This window comes from Notamacropus eugenii, chromosome 1 (assembly GCF_028372415.1).
Source record: "Notamacropus eugenii isolate mMacEug1 chromosome 1, mMacEug1.pri_v2, whole genome shotgun sequence".
Classification (NCBI taxonomy): Eukaryota; Metazoa; Chordata; class Mammalia; order Diprotodontia; family Macropodidae; genus Notamacropus; species Notamacropus eugenii.
The window spans coordinates 505,615,476-505,632,428 of record NC_092872.1 but is presented as its reverse complement, the minus strand read 5'-3'; the positions used below and the strand labels follow the sequence as shown (position 1 = coordinate 505,632,428).

General features: G+C 41.4%; 1 protein-coding gene across 2 annotated transcripts in view; it reads left to right on the top strand.

The window, feature by feature from the left end:
• The first annotated feature begins 1,301 nt into the window (after window positions 1–1,301).
• The window catches only part of EDN3 (endothelin 3), a 41,706-nt gene continuing 26,054 nt past the window's right edge, over window positions 1,302–16,953 (top strand). For both annotated transcript variants that reach the window (XM_072633411.1, XM_072633412.1), the window contains exons 1-2: window positions 1,302–1,636; window positions 2,578–2,878. In XM_072633411.1, coding sequence (XP_072489512.1) covers window positions 1,585–1,636; window positions 2,578–2,878 — 353 coding nt within the window. In that variant the 5' untranslated portion in view covers window positions 1,302–1,584. The remainder of the gene's footprint in view (window positions 1,637–2,577; window positions 2,879–16,953) is intronic.

The window sequence follows — 16,953 nt, the reverse complement described above, 5'->3', positions numbered from 1 at the left end:
CACATGCTCTCAAAATGGAAAACTAGTTTTGTGCTTGTTTGGATAAATGTGGATAAAGTTCTAGCATAGGGTTTCTCATATATTATGCTCTTAATAAGTGCTTGTTGAATAAATTGAAAAGAGGGTACAGGCAGGAGGCAGAGCACCAAAAGCTGGACATATTTTACTTTTGCAATTTGGATTAACTCAATAATCATTTGGACAGAATCTATAACTTTCCTGGAAATGTAGAGATTCCTTAACAGAGATTCTTAACCTGGGTCCAGAGACTTCTAAGGAATCAGTGAAAACATTTCTGATTGATCTTGGAAATTTTAATATCTTGATAACTGAATTTCCACTGGTTTCCTTTGTAATCCTATGTATTTTATTTTACTCATTGAAAAACATCATCTGGAAAGTCTATAGGCTTCCCCAGGCTGCCAGAGGAGTTCATGATACAACAATGATTAAGAACTCCTGCCCTAATCATAGTCTGTGCCTCTGCTTTTTCCCTAGCTGAACCCAATACCTGTTAGATGACTAATCGTAAAGACTTCAGGGGCCTTTTGAAACTGTCGGTGCCTTATGTAAGCATAAGGTATGTCCTTGGAGGAATAGGTGAACAAAGAAATCTGCTTTTCTTAGGTCTGGAGCTCTATGTATGACACTATGCTCCAAAATCTCAAACAAAACAGGCTATACTTTAGGTTAAATCCCAGAGCATCACGTTAGCAGGGAAAAGTGCAGGTTCAATAAATGAATTCTTTAAACCTGGAGATCAGCATGGTGTGAAGGACAGAGCATTGGATGTGAATCCAGAAGACCTGGATTTGAATCTCATCACTTCAACACTCTGGGCCTCAGTTTCCTTATCTTTAAAGAGAAGTTGGATTGAATGATAACAAAAGTTGCTATGAACAGCGTAACCAGCTGACTCTCGGTGTGTGTGTGTGTGTGTGTGTGTGTGTGTGTGTGTGTGTGTGTGTGTGTGTGTGTCCTTCCGGCAGCTGTCTCTGCTCAGACCCCCCGGAGCCCCCGCCCCCTTTCCCAGGCTCACTGTGCAGGAGAAGCACCAGGCCTCCAGTTACCAGTGTTCGCCCTCCCACTCTCCCAACTCTGTTGCCCTCGTCCGTGCAAGCCCGCCGAGTCCCCGAGGCAGCTGTCCCGGCAAGCTGGGAGGCTGCAGCGGGTGCCCCCAACTTTAAGACTCTGACTGAGGCTTCAACCCATCCTTTCGGGCGGGGGAGGTGACGGTGGAGAGGGTGTGTGTTTGTGGGGGAGGGGGGGTAGGGAGGGACCGAGAGAGGGGGGTGGGGAGAGAGGGAAGAAAAGGAATATTTGCAGAGCGGCGAAGAAATGAACAACTCCTTCTGAAGGTTTCATATGAAGACTTCAGCGCCCTCCTGGGTTGATTCTGAACTTAGAGAGTCTGCACTTATCCGTCTTCTTCGGACCGGCTTTAATCACATCTGGATCCCAAGGGCATTGGTGTGCAGCGGAGCCCCTGGGAGCTCCGCAGCCTCCTGCGAGGGGCAAATTCCTTCAGTACGGGACATTTTCCTAACTTCCTCTGACTTTGTGCCCATCGTCTGATTTGGGTTCATGGAGCTCGGGTTGTGGTTCCTCTTTGGACTTACAGTGACCTCCACCGCAGGTAACTGGACTTAGGGCAGCTTGCTCTCCTTTTCTCCTTCCCTTCCTCCCATGCATACACAGGGATAGCAACCCCCAACCCCCCAATCTCCTCAGGTAGCCCGGGTTCATTGCTGGGAATGGGACCTGGCCGCAGGGGGGCTGGGAGAGCGGACCCGGTGATGACAATTCTTTTCAGTTCCCCAAGTGGCGCGGAAAACGATTTTGGTGGGTTTCAGTCTACTAGTCTAGTGCAATCCTACGAAAACTTTCCTTTGGGTGGGAGGGGAAGATCGAAAGAGAGAGGGGATACATACAAAACTGCTTTCCCACCTACTCTGAAGCCGGGAGGCAGACTGCTCCCTGAGATCTCCTGAAGAGAACCCCTCCCCCGTGCGGCCAAACCTGGGAAACTTGTCAAAAATCTGAGGCCCAGAGGGCAAATTGGCCAGGTTCTGGGAGTTGTCCCCACGCTGGGCCAGGGTCCTTGAGGACTGGGGTGGGCTTGTTCCCAGTCAGACAGGTGGGAGCAGAGCACTTCCAGGAGTAGGGGGTGAAGTGAGACCCCTAGGAGGGGGAGAGGGTGATGGGAGAAAGAGGAAGGCATAGGGTAGGAAACCCTAGGAGGATAAGGTGAGGGGAGAGAGAGAAGGGCTTAGTTTGGGATGGGTTTGGGGGAGAAGGAGGAGGATGAAGAGGGAGAGAGAGAGAGAGAGAGAGAGAGAGAGAGAGAGAGAGAGAGAGAGAGAGAGAGAGAGAGAGAGAGAGAGAGAGAGAGAGAGAGAGAGAGGTCCCCAGGGGTTGTGAGATAGAAGAGACTTGAGAGAGTGCAGGGCACAAGGTGGAATCCCTGGGACTGGGACGAAGATGTTCCTGGGACAGACCGGTCGTAGGTGGCATTCCCCTCAGTAGGTAGTAAAAGGTTTCTGAGAGCCTCTCTGCAGCTTTCTCTCTGTCCTGCAGGGTTCTTGCCTCCGACAGTGCCTCGCCTGGAACCAGCGGCAGCTGGAGGGGGCGGGGGCCCCATGGTTCCCGCAGCCCGGGAGAGCGATGGGGAAGAGAATGAAGCTGTCGCGACGGTCACGGAACTGAGCCTGACTGGAGCCGGGCAGGACCAGGGCTCGGGCTGGCCCAGAGAGTCCAGGCAGGCATCAATGGGGAGCCCGGCACGCAAGAGACAAAAGCGTTGCACTTGCTATACTTACAAGGACAAAGAGTGCGTGTACTATTGTCACCTGGACATCATCTGGATCAATACGCCCGAGTAAGCGAGTTGCCTCAGGTGGGGCACAACCTGGGGGTGGTGGGGGTGGTGGTGGCGGGTTTGGAGGACAAAGTGGGCAATCTTTGAAGGGTTGGAGGCATAGAATGAGGGCCTAGACTTCAAGTTTCATTATTCATGCCCCTGTATATGCCTCCCCCAAACCCCCACCAAAAGTAGTTTCAAACATGGAAACAAACAACTGCTTGCATCCTTTCCCCTCGCGTAGATCTCACCAGAAGCCCTGAACTCTCTTCTATCTGGGATCTCCTTCCAGGCCCTGAAGCACCTATCCCTATAAGGAGTCTGCCTCACCTCAAGTCCCACGTGTTGTTCCCTTCCAACACTCCTTAGCTGTCTGGCAGGAACAGGTTTATTGGGGCCCCAGAAAATACCTCCTTGCTATAGTTGGAAGCTTAGACCCTTCCCTTATTCATTTGGGAGGCCCCTGGGTAGCAGAAGAGAAACTCAATCTCCAAGTTTCTGGTCCAGTGGAAGGGTGAGACCTGCCTTCAAGTGAAATGAGACTGAGCAGGAGGGGTTAGATACCTGATAAGTCCCTCTAAGCCTCTTTTCTGAGAAAGAGGAAGTCCTGAAAGCTATCTCCTGTCCCAGAGGGTAAGTGGTGCCTTCACCACTCTTGACCCTGGGGAAGCTCAAATGGTTTTGGAATTCTTTGAAAGGCAGCCTGCCATCCAGTGCATAGAGCCCAATCAGGGCTGGTGGCCTGGAAGCCAGGGAATGAATCTGAGTTAGCCAGCCAGCATTCTGAATCTCTAAGTGTGTGTTACACAATCCGGATATAATTCTATTAGAGCGTCTGGACTGCCTGATATCCAGGCTAGTCACTTTTCTTCAAGAATGCTTTTGCTTATTAAACGAAGATAATTAATTTGGAGTTTAGAGACCTTAGAAATCATCTTGATGCCCAGAGAGATTAAGTGATTTGTTCCAGGTCACACAGGTAGTAAGTTAGCAGAGTTTGGACTTAAAACCATATCCTAGTCCTTCCCATTACACACACCATTCTGTCTATAAGTCCCAAATAAGTCACCAACAAGGCAGTTCCCCGTATGATTCATTCATTCACCAATCATCTAGTAAGTGCCTATATGCCAGGCACTGAAGATACAAAGACAGAGGTAAAACAATATTTTGTTCTTAAGTAGCTCACACACTAATGGGAAGAAATACCATATCTTTAGAAAATCAAATGCAAAATAGAAATAATGTAATTTCCAGGGGAAGGACGTTAGAGCCTGAGGAAAGAACAACATACCATGACCAATATTATATAGAAGTAGGAAGTTGCCAATGGTGGAATCTAAGGGTTTGTGTCAGTTTTTCTTTTCTTGGTGTTACAGTGGAAGAAAAACTATTTTTAGCATCAGAAGTCTTGGTTTTAAGTCACAGCTCTGTGTGATTGGTAAATCTTTTGACTTCCCTGGGTTTTAGAGTCCTCCTCTGTAAAATGAGGAGGTTGGTATCAATTAACTACAAGATTCTGCCAAACACTAATATTCTATGATTCTGTTTTTCTCTTCAACACTCATTGCATTTTCCTAGAATTCCCAGCTATTGAAGAGTTAGCTGGATTGCCTTCTATATGTTTTTTATGATTGTAGAATGGGAAGATTATATGTCTGGGAAAGCCTATTTATCGTTCTACAATTCATATTTGCTTATTGTTCGTAATATAACATACCAGGCCACAAGTATTATTAATCAGCTTATTTTGTAGCTAAGAAAACTAAAGCATCAAGACTTGTAGGTGGCGTAGTCTACCTGTTAATTCCTTAGCATTGAGCATAATAGTTGTACTACACTATCCTCTATGGGAAACGGGGCAGTAGTGAGTCCAATGCCTTCACCCCACTGACTCTTCCCTTGATCTCTCTCTTTCTCTCTCCTGTGTGTGTGTATGTGTGTGTGTGTGTGTGTGTGTGTGTGTGTATGTGTGTGTATATGTGTGTATATGTGTGTATGTGTATGTGTGTGTGTGTGTGTGTGTATGTGTGTGTGTGTGTGTATATGTGTGTATATGTGTGTGTGTGTGTGTGTGTGTGTGTATATGTGTGTATATGTGTGTGTGTGTGTGTGTGTGTGTATTGGTGGGGATGGGAACACCTAGTATTCAAGTCCAGTTTTGCAGAAATATTCTTTCCTGGATTCATGGGATTTTCCTGAATCCCGTTGGGACCTTTGTTTCCTCTGTATAGCTAATTATTTTTGGAATCCCACCTTCTGCAAGAAGTGTTTCCTGTTCCCTCTTAATTCCAGTGCCTTCCCTCATTATCTCCAATTTATCCTGTATCTACCTGATTTTCCATAGTTGTTTGCACATTGTCCATATATATTTGTTTGTAATTATCTCCCCTATTAGATTTTAAGCTCCTTGAAGGCAAAGCGGGGATTTTTTCTTTCTTTGTAAGCCCAGTACATAGCACAGTGCCTAGCACATAATAGGAACTTAATAAATGCTTGCTATTGACTTGACTTAATGATACTACTACTACTGCTGCTGCTGCTACTACTACGAAAGCAAAATGGCAGAGTGATTGGAAGACTAGATTTGGAGTAGAAAGACCTGAGTTCAAGTCTTATCTATGATGCATTTGAGTTGTTTGACTGTGGGCAAGTTATGTGACCAAATAACCCATGTAACTGAACTTATAGATAAGTTGTTGATGTGTATAACCAGATATATCTAGGATTCCTTGCGTGATAAAATCACAGGTCTAGAATGCTGTCCCTGCCAAACTCCCCCAATATTCTCACTGTGATGTGAAGATGATCGTCTTGAGTCTATGTTACTGGAGCATAAGTTCTTACAAGTTCTTTCTAATGGGGGAGATAATTGCAAACAAATTTATATGGATGATGTAATAATAATAGCTCACATTTGTATGGCATTTTTTCGTTCAGCTCTGTCTGACTCTTTATGACCCTATGTGTGGTTTTCTTGGCAAAGATATTGGAGTGCTTTGCCATTTCCTTTTCCAGCTCATTTTGCAGATGAAGGATTTCAAGCTGTGTTAAGCCCAGAGTCATTTAGCTAGTAAGTGTCTGAGGCCAGATTTGAGGTCAGATTTGAACTCAGGAGGAAGATAAGTCATTCTGACTTCAGACCCAGTACTCTATCCACGGTGCCACCTAGCCGCCACATTTGTATAGTGCTTTACATTTTACAAAAGGCTATCTCTGTGAGGCAGAAAGTACAAAATTTTTATCCTAACCCTTTCTTCCTGGGCAATCTCTTCCCTTGGCTTCTATGACACTACTTTCTCTTGGTTCTCCTTTTTCTCAGTCTCCTTTGCTGAGTTTTCATTTATCCTCTATTTTCTTAGCATGAGTATTCCACAGGGCTCTGGCTTCTATTGTCTTCTCTTCTCTATCTGTACATACAAGCTTTCATGAGTTCAAGTACTATTATTATTATTTTTTTTTGCAGATGACTCCTAAGTCTAATATAGCCTGAAACTCTCTTTTGAACTCTAGTCATGCATCATAGAATACTTGTTCAGTTTCCAAAGACATCTCAGACTTAACTTATTTAAAATAGCATTATCTTCCCTTGCAAACCTATTCCTCTTTCAAACTTCGCTATTTTGGTTGAGGAAATCACCCACTCACCCAATTTAATAACCCCAGAACATTTCTTTTTCTCACTACCCATATTCAGTAAGTTGACATCTTGTCAATTTCTTCCATTATATTTCTTGCATATAATCCCTTTTTTCTCCAGTTGAATAGCTACTACCCTAGCTCAGGCCCCTATGACCTTTTGTCTATATGACTGAAGTAGCCTCTTAATTGTTTTCCCTATTTCCAGTCTCTTCTTCCCCCCTCTCCCCCACCCCCCACCCCAATCCATCATCTATTTAGCTGACAAAATTATCTTTCTACGCACAGGTCTGACAATAACATTACCCTTACTCAAAAACCTCAGTGGTTTCCGATTTCCAGTAGAATAAGATGCATACTCTCAAGCATGATATCTAAAGGCCTCCAGAATTTGATGTCCATCTCTCTTTGCAGTTATTTTTATATTACTCCCTTTCATGAACTCTGCTTTCTAGCCAAACACACCTAGAATACACCCCTTTTCTTCTCTACTAGATTTACTAGGCAGACCTCCTTACTACACCAGAGACTTCTGGGAATTTCTCCTTTGACTGTATGTACTTGAGACTTCTTCCACTGTGCCCCAGAATCCTCTTTATCCTGCAATCTTAGTCAGCACTGGAATTCACAGGTTGGAAGTACACTGGCTCTGTGGCCTCTCCTGCTGATTGAATGACTCCTCCCAGAGCCCCTATGTAAGGAGGGCACCCCACCCTGTCAGGTTTTGTTTCTCTCTAGGTACCCTCCAGAGTTTCTCTCCAACTTATCAGCTTCCTTTTATATGTTGTCTTCCTCCATTAGAACTTTAACTCCTTGAAGGCAGGGATTGTCTTTCTTTCTATTTGTATTTTTATTCCCAGTATAGTTCCTGGCGCATAGTAAGCACTTAACAAATGCTTATTGATTGTTGGTCAGTCTAAATTCTCATTTTTGTTCAAGGCTTATCTCAGGTGCCACCTTCTTCAGAAGCCTTCCCTTATACCCCTGAATTATGAGTGCTCTTTCCCAGTGGTATGGGGGTCAGTAAGCTGTACATAAAGAGCTCTGTGGGCTACAGATGGACTTAGAAAACCACATATTAACATCACTTATGTTTTATTATATTTTATTTATTTTGTTAAATATTTCTCAATTACATTTTAATTTAGATATGCCCTCAGAAATGTGTTTGACATCTCTGCTCTTTCATGCCTCAATTTACCCTCATTTTACTTATGCAAGTATATATTTTATCCTCCTAGGAGAATATTAGCCCTTGAGGATAGAGATGGGTTCTTGCCCTCAATGCCTGCCACAGTGCCTAACAGATAGCAGGTATTTCATTTGTGTTTGTTGTATTGACTTGATTTGAATTCTCTTTTTTGAGATAAGGAAACTGAGTCTCAGAGAGGTGAATTTACTTGTCCAGGGTCACACAGCTAGTAAAGCAATGATGTTTTGAGTTCAAAACCAATCCTTTGTCTACTATATCACCCTACTTTCCATGAGTCTCAACCAGGACCTTCTCAGTTAGCATCCCAATTTGAACTTTAGTAATTAAGTATGAATTTGTGTCTGATAGTATGAGAAATAATCTTAAAGGGAGGGAATGGACTAGTATTTCAATCCAATTTGAAGCCCACCTTTTTTTTTTTTCTAAGTGAAGGAAGTCTCTTAAATATTACTGTACCACTCAACCCATATACATTATTTTGCTTCATCTGTGAAGCCTTCCCTGAAAATCTAAGCAAAGAGTAGTTCTGCTCCCCTTTCTCCCATTCAACTCTCAAAGCACTTTTATCTACCTCTCCTCTGTGCTCATACTCTACGCTGTGTCATGTATTTGTGAAAAAGGCATATGGACAGAATAGCTCTGGGTTCTAGGTCTGGAAGGAGGAGCTTATCTGTTTTTTCAAGTAAGGGGCAATAAAATCATTGACAGTGATATCTGGTTTGATTATAAGGAAATTATGCATCTCCAGCCCCTCCTAGCACAGAAACAGTCTGTTACTCGCACTGGAAATATTTCTGTTGCCCTTTGGGTCACCTGAAATCCTGACTCCTAGGAACTCCTGATGTTCCAGTGGTTTGCAGCACTGTAACTTTACAGAGTGCAATTAAATATTCCTATAGACAAAATAGCTAGAAGGGCTAATATATTTCAGCTCCGACAAGCATTTATTAAGTGCCTATTGTATACTAGATGCTGTTAGAGATTGTTGTTGTTCAGTTTCGTCTGATTCTTTGTAACCCCATATCATGCCAGTACTGTTCATGGTGCTTTCTTGGAGTGGTTTGCCAATTCCTTATCCAGTGAATTAAAGTAAAAACAGAGGTTAATTGAGTTGCCCAGAGTCATATAGCTAAGTAAGTGCCTGAAGATGAATTTGAACTCAGGTCTTCTTAACTCTAGGAGCAGCACTCTATCCATTGGGCTACCTACTTGCCCTCTGGGAAAAAATACATAATTTACATAAGACATAGTCCTGCCTTCATGGGGATTATGATCCAGGATGGAAGTTGACATACATGAATAACTATATTGATATAACTATAATGAAACAAGTTGAGGGGAAAGGTTGTTATTGATTTGGGCAGAGGTAGGACCATGCATGGGTCAGGGAAGGTTTTGTGAATGAGTTGGGATTTGGCCTTTAAGGTAGATATTCATTTGTATAATATTTGCATATGTAGTTATAAGGATTTGGGTGAGCCTTATTATTTATAGCTTAGGGACCAAGAAAGGTCCTTGACCTACTGGAAGGTGGGGGAAGAGAGGGAAGCTCTGTGGTTCTCTCTCCCTACCTTCCACCCCTTCACAATGACCCAGGGCTGCTATATTTGTAATTCTTCTTTCAAACCCAGACTAAATTTTCCTCTTGACTCTTTTCTTCTTCAAGGTTCCCTTTGATTTTAATTTTAATCTAATTGTACTATACTTTCAAGGATTGGTAATTTCATGTAGATGAATAGTGGATAGAACACGGGACCTGGAGTCAGGAAGACCTGAGTTCAAATCCAGCCTAAGACACTTACCAGCTATATGATCCTGGGCAAGTCACTTAACCCTGTCTGCCTCAGTTTCCTTATCTATAAAATGAGTTGGAGAAGGAAATGGCAAACCACTGCAGTATCTTTGACAAGAAAGTCTAAATGAGGTCATGAAGTGTTGGACATGTCAGAAAAAAGTGACTAAACCATAACAACAACAACAAAATTTTGGTGACAGTCCTATGACCCACTGGCAAATCACTTTAGCTTATTCATAAAATAGGGTTGGTGATATTTGTCTCATAGTGTTTGTGTGAGGTTTAAAGGAGATAATGCATATATAGCATCGCTTTCTTGTGCCACCACAAGAAGTGCCACCTATTTCTCATGTGCTTTTGACATAGTTGATTTTTTTAACCCAACTGCCAAGCCTCTGGTGTTGAGCCTCTCCATAGCTCTAGCTTAGGCTAGACTGGTTCTCAGATGTGTGCTCAATTGGTAGGTTCTGTCAGAATTTTATTAATGAGTATAGTCTTCAAGAGTCTAGGACCAACCCTAATCCACAACTGGAGAATAATTTTCATGGAGGAATCTGATTGCCAGCATAAAAATGTTGGGGCGTGGGTGGTTATCCTAGACTGTCCTGTCCTTCATTAAGAGAAACACCTTCCCTTCCCAAGGGACACAGATAATCAATCTGACATCAGTCAATACTTGTTAGTGAGCACTTCTGTATACATGCAGAGTTAGGAGCTAGGTGTTTGGAAGAAGAATTCTAAAGCTAGGAGAAGGGATAAAGAATTAAAGTAATCTATAATCATCTAAATTCTTTACTAGTCTTTATGTCCCCTGGTTTTCTACAACTCACCTACAGAGGAATCAATCATTTTAATAATGTTAAAGAGAATAAACGAATGTCCAGTTGTGTATTTGAAATCTTGTTTTATTATTTCAAGGCATCTTCTTTGCCTGAAATAAAATCATCACTCAATCAATAATTAACAAACTTTTATTAAACATCTAATCTGTGCCAGGTACTATGATAGGCACTGGGGAGTTGATTCATAAAGGAAAACTCAACAGATTTTTTAAAAAGTTGATTTACTTCTGCCCCCCTCTCTCCTTCCTTTTTAAATATTGTAGAACAACAGTAACAGACATCATTTGTATTGAGTTTTAAGGTCTGCAAAGTGCTTGGTGTATGATCTCATTTGATTTTCACAATATTCCTGTGAGGTGGGTACTGCAAATCCCCATTTTACAGAGGAGGAGACTGAGACTGAGAGGCTAAGGGACTCGCCCTGTGTTATATAACTAGTAAGCAGGATTTGAACTGAACTCTCTCTACTATGCCACCTAGCAAATGACCAAAAAGTCATTGTTAGCAAATGAGCTTGTTGGGTAATAGAATCATAGTAGTTTGAACTCAGTTTTTGGAAATGAGATAAAATCACTTCCATCAAGAGCCCTCATTCTCAATGATTAGTTCTCTATTTAATACAGTGATTCATGAAGTAGGTAAGGACTAGCCCTATCCATAACATCAGTTACAAGAGAAGTTACTGCTGTCAGTAAGACTCAGGGATACGTAAAAGGATGGAGTGTCATTGAAAGATTGTTGAACTGATTAGGGAGCCAGTCTCTTCCCTTCCCCAACAACCCCTCATCTGTTGTCAGATATTCCTAGTCATTTGCTTTGGTAGTGTGCTAACTTTTGGATAGGATGTTTATCAATCTGTCATTTGGGGTGCATTCTTTTACACAGGGTTTCCTAACTCAGGAAGAATATTTTAAAAATAAAAATGTTTTTAAAAATATTTTGATTACTTTCAATATAATTGGCTTCTTTTTTAAACTTATGTGCAATTTTTCCCTTCCACATTAAGGGGGTTAGAGGTATAGTGTCCCCACAATCTGGAAAATCCACTTTAAATTCTTTGCTCCTCCTTTCATACCAGAGAAGAAATGTAAATTTTTTTCTCTTTCTTTTATGGAGTGTCTACAGTACATTATTGTAAAATTTGGGTTAAGTATTTGGTCATAGGCTATATGTAGATCAATATTAAGTAAAAATACTATACATATATTTTCTGCATTTCCAAGTTTCTAAACTTTTTTGGTGTCACCTGCTGGCCTTTGCATGTTGTTGTTTGTGGCTTCCACAAAACTTTCCAAAAATTTCCATTTAATTTCTTTTACCGACCTGTAATATATTGGAATTATGATGGGGAAAGTTATGATGTAGAAGGCATAATTTTATTTTGTTTTCTGAATTTATCCTGAGAAAGGGTCCATAAGCTTTACCAGTCTGCCAAAGGACTTCAGAATACACACACACAAAATATTAAGAACTCCTGTCTTATGAGATCTTGCTAATTTTCCCCTTCCTTTTCACAGTCTCCTTCCCATACCCCCTCTCTATACCCTTTTCTGTCCATTTCCTTTCCTCTTACTTTGGCACATTTCTCTTTTATCAATTGACTTAGATAATGACTCAGCCACTTGCTGCTATGAGCCTGGACAAATCTGTTCCCTCTTTTGGGCCTCCATTTCTGGTCTGTAAGATGAGAGGGTTGGTCTAGGTCATTTCTAGCTCTGTCGGTCCATGATCTAGTGAACGAGGAAGACAGCAGGTTTAGAGTGCTGTGTGTTTAACATATCCAGCAGGAAAGAAATTTTGTCTTTTTCAACAGAAAAAGAAGAAAAGAAACTACTTAATTAAACATGTTTAGTTATTATTTTAAAATATTCTCCCACAAAAAGCTTCCTGCATGACTGTCTTTTTCATGTTGTGCTGTTTTACCCTGGTCTGAAGGCAGTGATGAGAAGCAAGAAAGTAAAGGAGTCCTTTCTGACAGTAAGAAAGGACAGTATGTCCTTTCTTAGATGTTGGACTGATTTTTAGTTTAAGTGGCAAGAGGTGGCAGAGGCCTAGAAAGGCCCCTCTTCTCAAACTGTTTTCCTATCTGACCAGCTTAGTTCTGAAATTTCACTCTTAAATTCATTCCTTTGAGAATAAAGACCAGAATCTTCTGCTAATTAATCACCTCATTAACTAAACAGACTGACATAGGTGCTACTGGGATTAGATCATAGCTGCTGGAGGAGGTAGATTCGACACTACTGACCATTTTTCTACTGAATACTTTCTCTTTTCTGGGTTTCTATCATACCATCCTCTTGGTTCTCTTTCTATTTGTTTGACCTTTCCTTCTCAGGCTCCTTTGTTGTATCATCATTCATATTGTGTCTTCCAACTGTGAGTGTACTCCAGGTCTCTGTCTTGGGTTTTCTTTCTTTACATAATCTCTCTTGGAGACCTCATCAACTCACATAGGTCTAATTATCATCTCTCTTTCAATGAATGCCAGAATGTGTATATCCAATTCTAATCTCTCTCCTGAGCTATCGATCCACATTGCCAACTGTCTGTCGGACATTTCAAACTGAATGTTCCATTGTTATCCCAAACTCAACATGTCCAAAACAAATTATTATTCCTCTTGTCCCCACCCCAAACCCATACCTCTTCCAAACTTCCCTATTTTTGTTGAGGTCACCACCGCCCTTCCAGCGCTCCAGGACTGCCTCATGGGAATTGACTTCTCACCCTTTCTTATCTCACATATTCAATCAGTTGCCAGGTCTTTTGGATTCTACCTCCACAGCATTTGTTCTCACCACTCAAGCAGATACAGTCCAGGCTCTTTTCACCTCTTGACTACATAGTAATCTTCTAATTGGTCTCCCAGCCTCAGGTCTCTATCATCTCAATCCACATTCCACATATTTGCCAAAGCAATTTTCCTAAATCACAAGTTTGACCACATCAGTCCTGTACTTTATATACCCTAGTGGCTTCCGTTTGTAGGATAAAACAAACAAAAACTGCTATTGCATTCAAAAGTCTTTACAACTCTCTAACCTTATTATACATTACAGCCCTCCACAAACTCTGCTCCAGCCAAACTGGCCTTGCTGTTCCTACATATAACATTCTATGTCTGGTCTCTGTTCCTTTTCATTAACTGTTTCTCATCCTTGAAATGTACACTTTCTTCATCTCCCCCTCTTAGAAGTTCTAGTTTCTTTATGATCTCAGCTTTGGTTCTACTTTCTGTATGAAGTATAGCTGCTTATGTTTTCCACATTCTCTCTCTACGTCTCTCTGTCTGTCTCTCCACACATGTACCTACACATGTACATTGCATTTCTCTTGATAGAATGTAAGATCCTTGAAGGCAGGACTGTTTCATATTTGTCTATATATCTTCATGCTGAGCTTAGATTGATACAAAGTGTATCAATCAATGATACAAAGTGAGCTCCATAAGGACATGGACCTCACACCCTGGTGAGGGGTAAGACTGAAATACATATAATACATAACACTGTATGATAAAATTACCCTAAAAAGAGGTAGCATTGAAACTGCTAAGAGGCTGTCAGAGAAGAGAAGGGATAAGAACTAAGAGAAATATAGTCTAGTGGAAAATGAAGAAGTGGGATGCCATATACCAAAGACAAATTTCACTAATATCAAAGTATCATTTTAGGTCAGCTTTGTTTCTAAGCATAGTGCGGTAATAGAAAGAGACTTTCTGCTTTCTGGCTCTGATAATTATAACTATGTGGTCGTAGACAAGTCATTTAGCCACTCTGACTTCCCCTTTTCTCAACTGTAATGTAGGCCTCCAAAGATTTTTAACTACCTATTTTAGTGTCTTTGACAACAAAAGCAATTTGTTAAATTACAAAATGCTACAGAAATGAGTTAGTATTGTAGGTTGCTAGGAAACATACAGGGCACCTTCCTAGGTACATATAGCATATATATCATATTTGCAGAAGACTCAAAGTTGAAAGATACAGATCTCAAAATAGATCTCAAAGATGTCTCAACAGGCTAAAGCAATGAGGTGAATATAATAGATAAAATTTAATGAGGATAAATGTAAAGTCCTGCCCTTGAATCCAAAAAATCATTTGCAAAAGTTTATATGAAAAAGATCTGGGGTATTAGTGGGCTATAACTCCATGTGAATCAACTGTACAGTGTGACATCCCCCCAAAAGCTAATGAGATCAAAGGCTGCAGTTAATGATGCCTGCATAGTGTCCAGAAAAAAAAGATGGCAATTATCCTGCTGTACTCTGCCCTGATAAGGCTCTGCCTGGAGTATTATAATTGGTTCTGGCACCACAATTTCAGGAAATACATTGATTAACTAGAGTAAGTCTAGAGGAAGGCCATAGGACAGTAAAGAAACTGGAATACATGGCATGTGAACATTGGTTGAAAGAGCGGGGGGATGTTTAGCCTATAGAACAGAAGATTCAGAAGAGATGTAGCTGCCTTTAAAGTCTAGGATCCTAGTTCTGAACTGGAAGGAATCTCTGAGATTGTCTCATCCAATCCCATCATTTTGCAGATGAGGGAACTAAATCCTGGGGGGGTTAATGACTTGCCTAAGGTTTCACAGGAAATAAGCATCAGAGGCAGGATTTAAGTCCAAGTCCTTTGACTTCAGAACCATTGCTCTTTCCACTGTACCTTGAGAGGGATGTCTCACGAAAGAGGGATTATAGTTGTTCATTGTTCCAATGAGCAAAACTGGAAACAAAGGCAGAAAGTTGCAGGGGGCAGATTCTGCTTGATGTAAGGAAAACAGCTTTCTAACAATAACAGCTGTTTGGAAGAGGAATAAACTGCCTCAAGAGGTAGACCTGTCCCCACTACTGGACAGTTTCAGAGAATGGATGCTGTATGACCTTTTGTCAGTAAAATTATGGAAGTCATTCCTGCCTATATATTTCTTCTGAGGTTCCTTCCAGTTCTAAGTTTCTGGAATTTACTGAAATTTTGGCAGGTACTTGGTAGATACTTGATATTTAATTGTTTTTTTTAGCATGGGAACAAGAAAGGGATTACCAATTTTGTACTGTGATTATATAAAATTTTGTGTGCATTTACATAGACTAATCCCACAGGGAAAAAAACCCTGCAATAAAACCCTAGTATGGCACCTGCCCACAAAATGTATATTGTACAGAATCAGATATGGCTAATGCTCATGGTGCTATTTGTGGAACTGCTATTAATAGCAACAGTAAAATCTAATATTTATAGCACATTAAGATTTGCAAAATGTTTTGCATATATTTTGCCCTTTGAGCTTCACAACAACCTAAGGAAGTATCTTGATTTTTAGAGCAGAGGGCCAAGGAGAACTGAGACAAAGGCTGTAGTCCCCATTATTCATGTAAATCTAAATTTTTGTTCTCAAGTGTTTCTAGGAAGGAGACTGTAGGTGGATAAATCCAAATCTATGTCTATTACAAGCAAATGAACAACAACAAAAATACCCTGCCAGTGGTAGACTGGCAGTGCCACCTTTGTCCTCAGAATCACAGAATCTCTTTGTGATAAGAGAATTTAGAAGTCCTCTAGTCTGGCCTCTCACCCCGTGTAGGAGTTCTCTTTCTACCACCCTTGCCAGCTTTTCTGACTCCTGCTTGAACATTTTCATAGAGAGGAAGCTCACTATCTAATGGGACACCTTGTTCCATTGTTGGACAGTTCTTGTGTGTAAGCATCCGGAAGAATGCAACCAGGATTGAGGAGACCATGAGTTCATGACAGGCGAGGATCATTTAAAGAAAGCAGGAATGCTTAACTTGGAGAAGATTTAACTCAGTAGGACCTGAGAACAGTTTCAAGCATTTGAAGATCTGCTACACAGAAGAGGGATTAGGCTTCTTTGATTTGGCCCCAAATGTTGGAAAGGGACAGATATAGGGAAAATAACAGCAACAGAAACAGCATCAAAGCTTCTTAACAATTTGGGCTGCTCCAAAGTTCAGTGGGCTGCCTGAAGACCCTCACAGGAGGTCTTCAAGCAAAGGCTAGGTGACCACTTGTCTGGCACGTTGTACGGAAAATTTCTTCTTGGGTATGAGTTGGACTCATACTTTGGAGCGTTCTTTTTAACTCTGAAATTGTAGGATCATAGATTCATAAATTTACTGCTTGAAAGGACCTTGGAAGTCATCAAGTTGAACCTCTTAATTATAGTGATAAGGAAGTGGAGGCCAAAAGAGACTTACTTATCTCACAGATAGTAGGTGTCTTTGAGGAAGGATGAACCCAGATCTCTTTGATTCCAGATTTAGCTCTGCAGCCATTCTAAATCCAGTTTTTTCCTCATTAGCTACAACATATTGTCCTTCCCCTTTGCTGATCTCTTTCTCTTTCATATGCAGTAAGATAAAGATTATCGTGACCCAAGCTGTTCGCATAGTGGCTATGAGTAACCTATGATGTCCAAGACTCATGCTATTTACCCATTCTCCATTCTTTGCCGGCTTCGGTTCCTTTACTTTTAACGCCTAGAAGCTGCACTTCAGCAGAACACTTTGGGAATGGCGTGTTGTAGGTCATTTTTTCTGGCTCGATGGAAAGCCACGTGATGTCTTCTTTTGTTT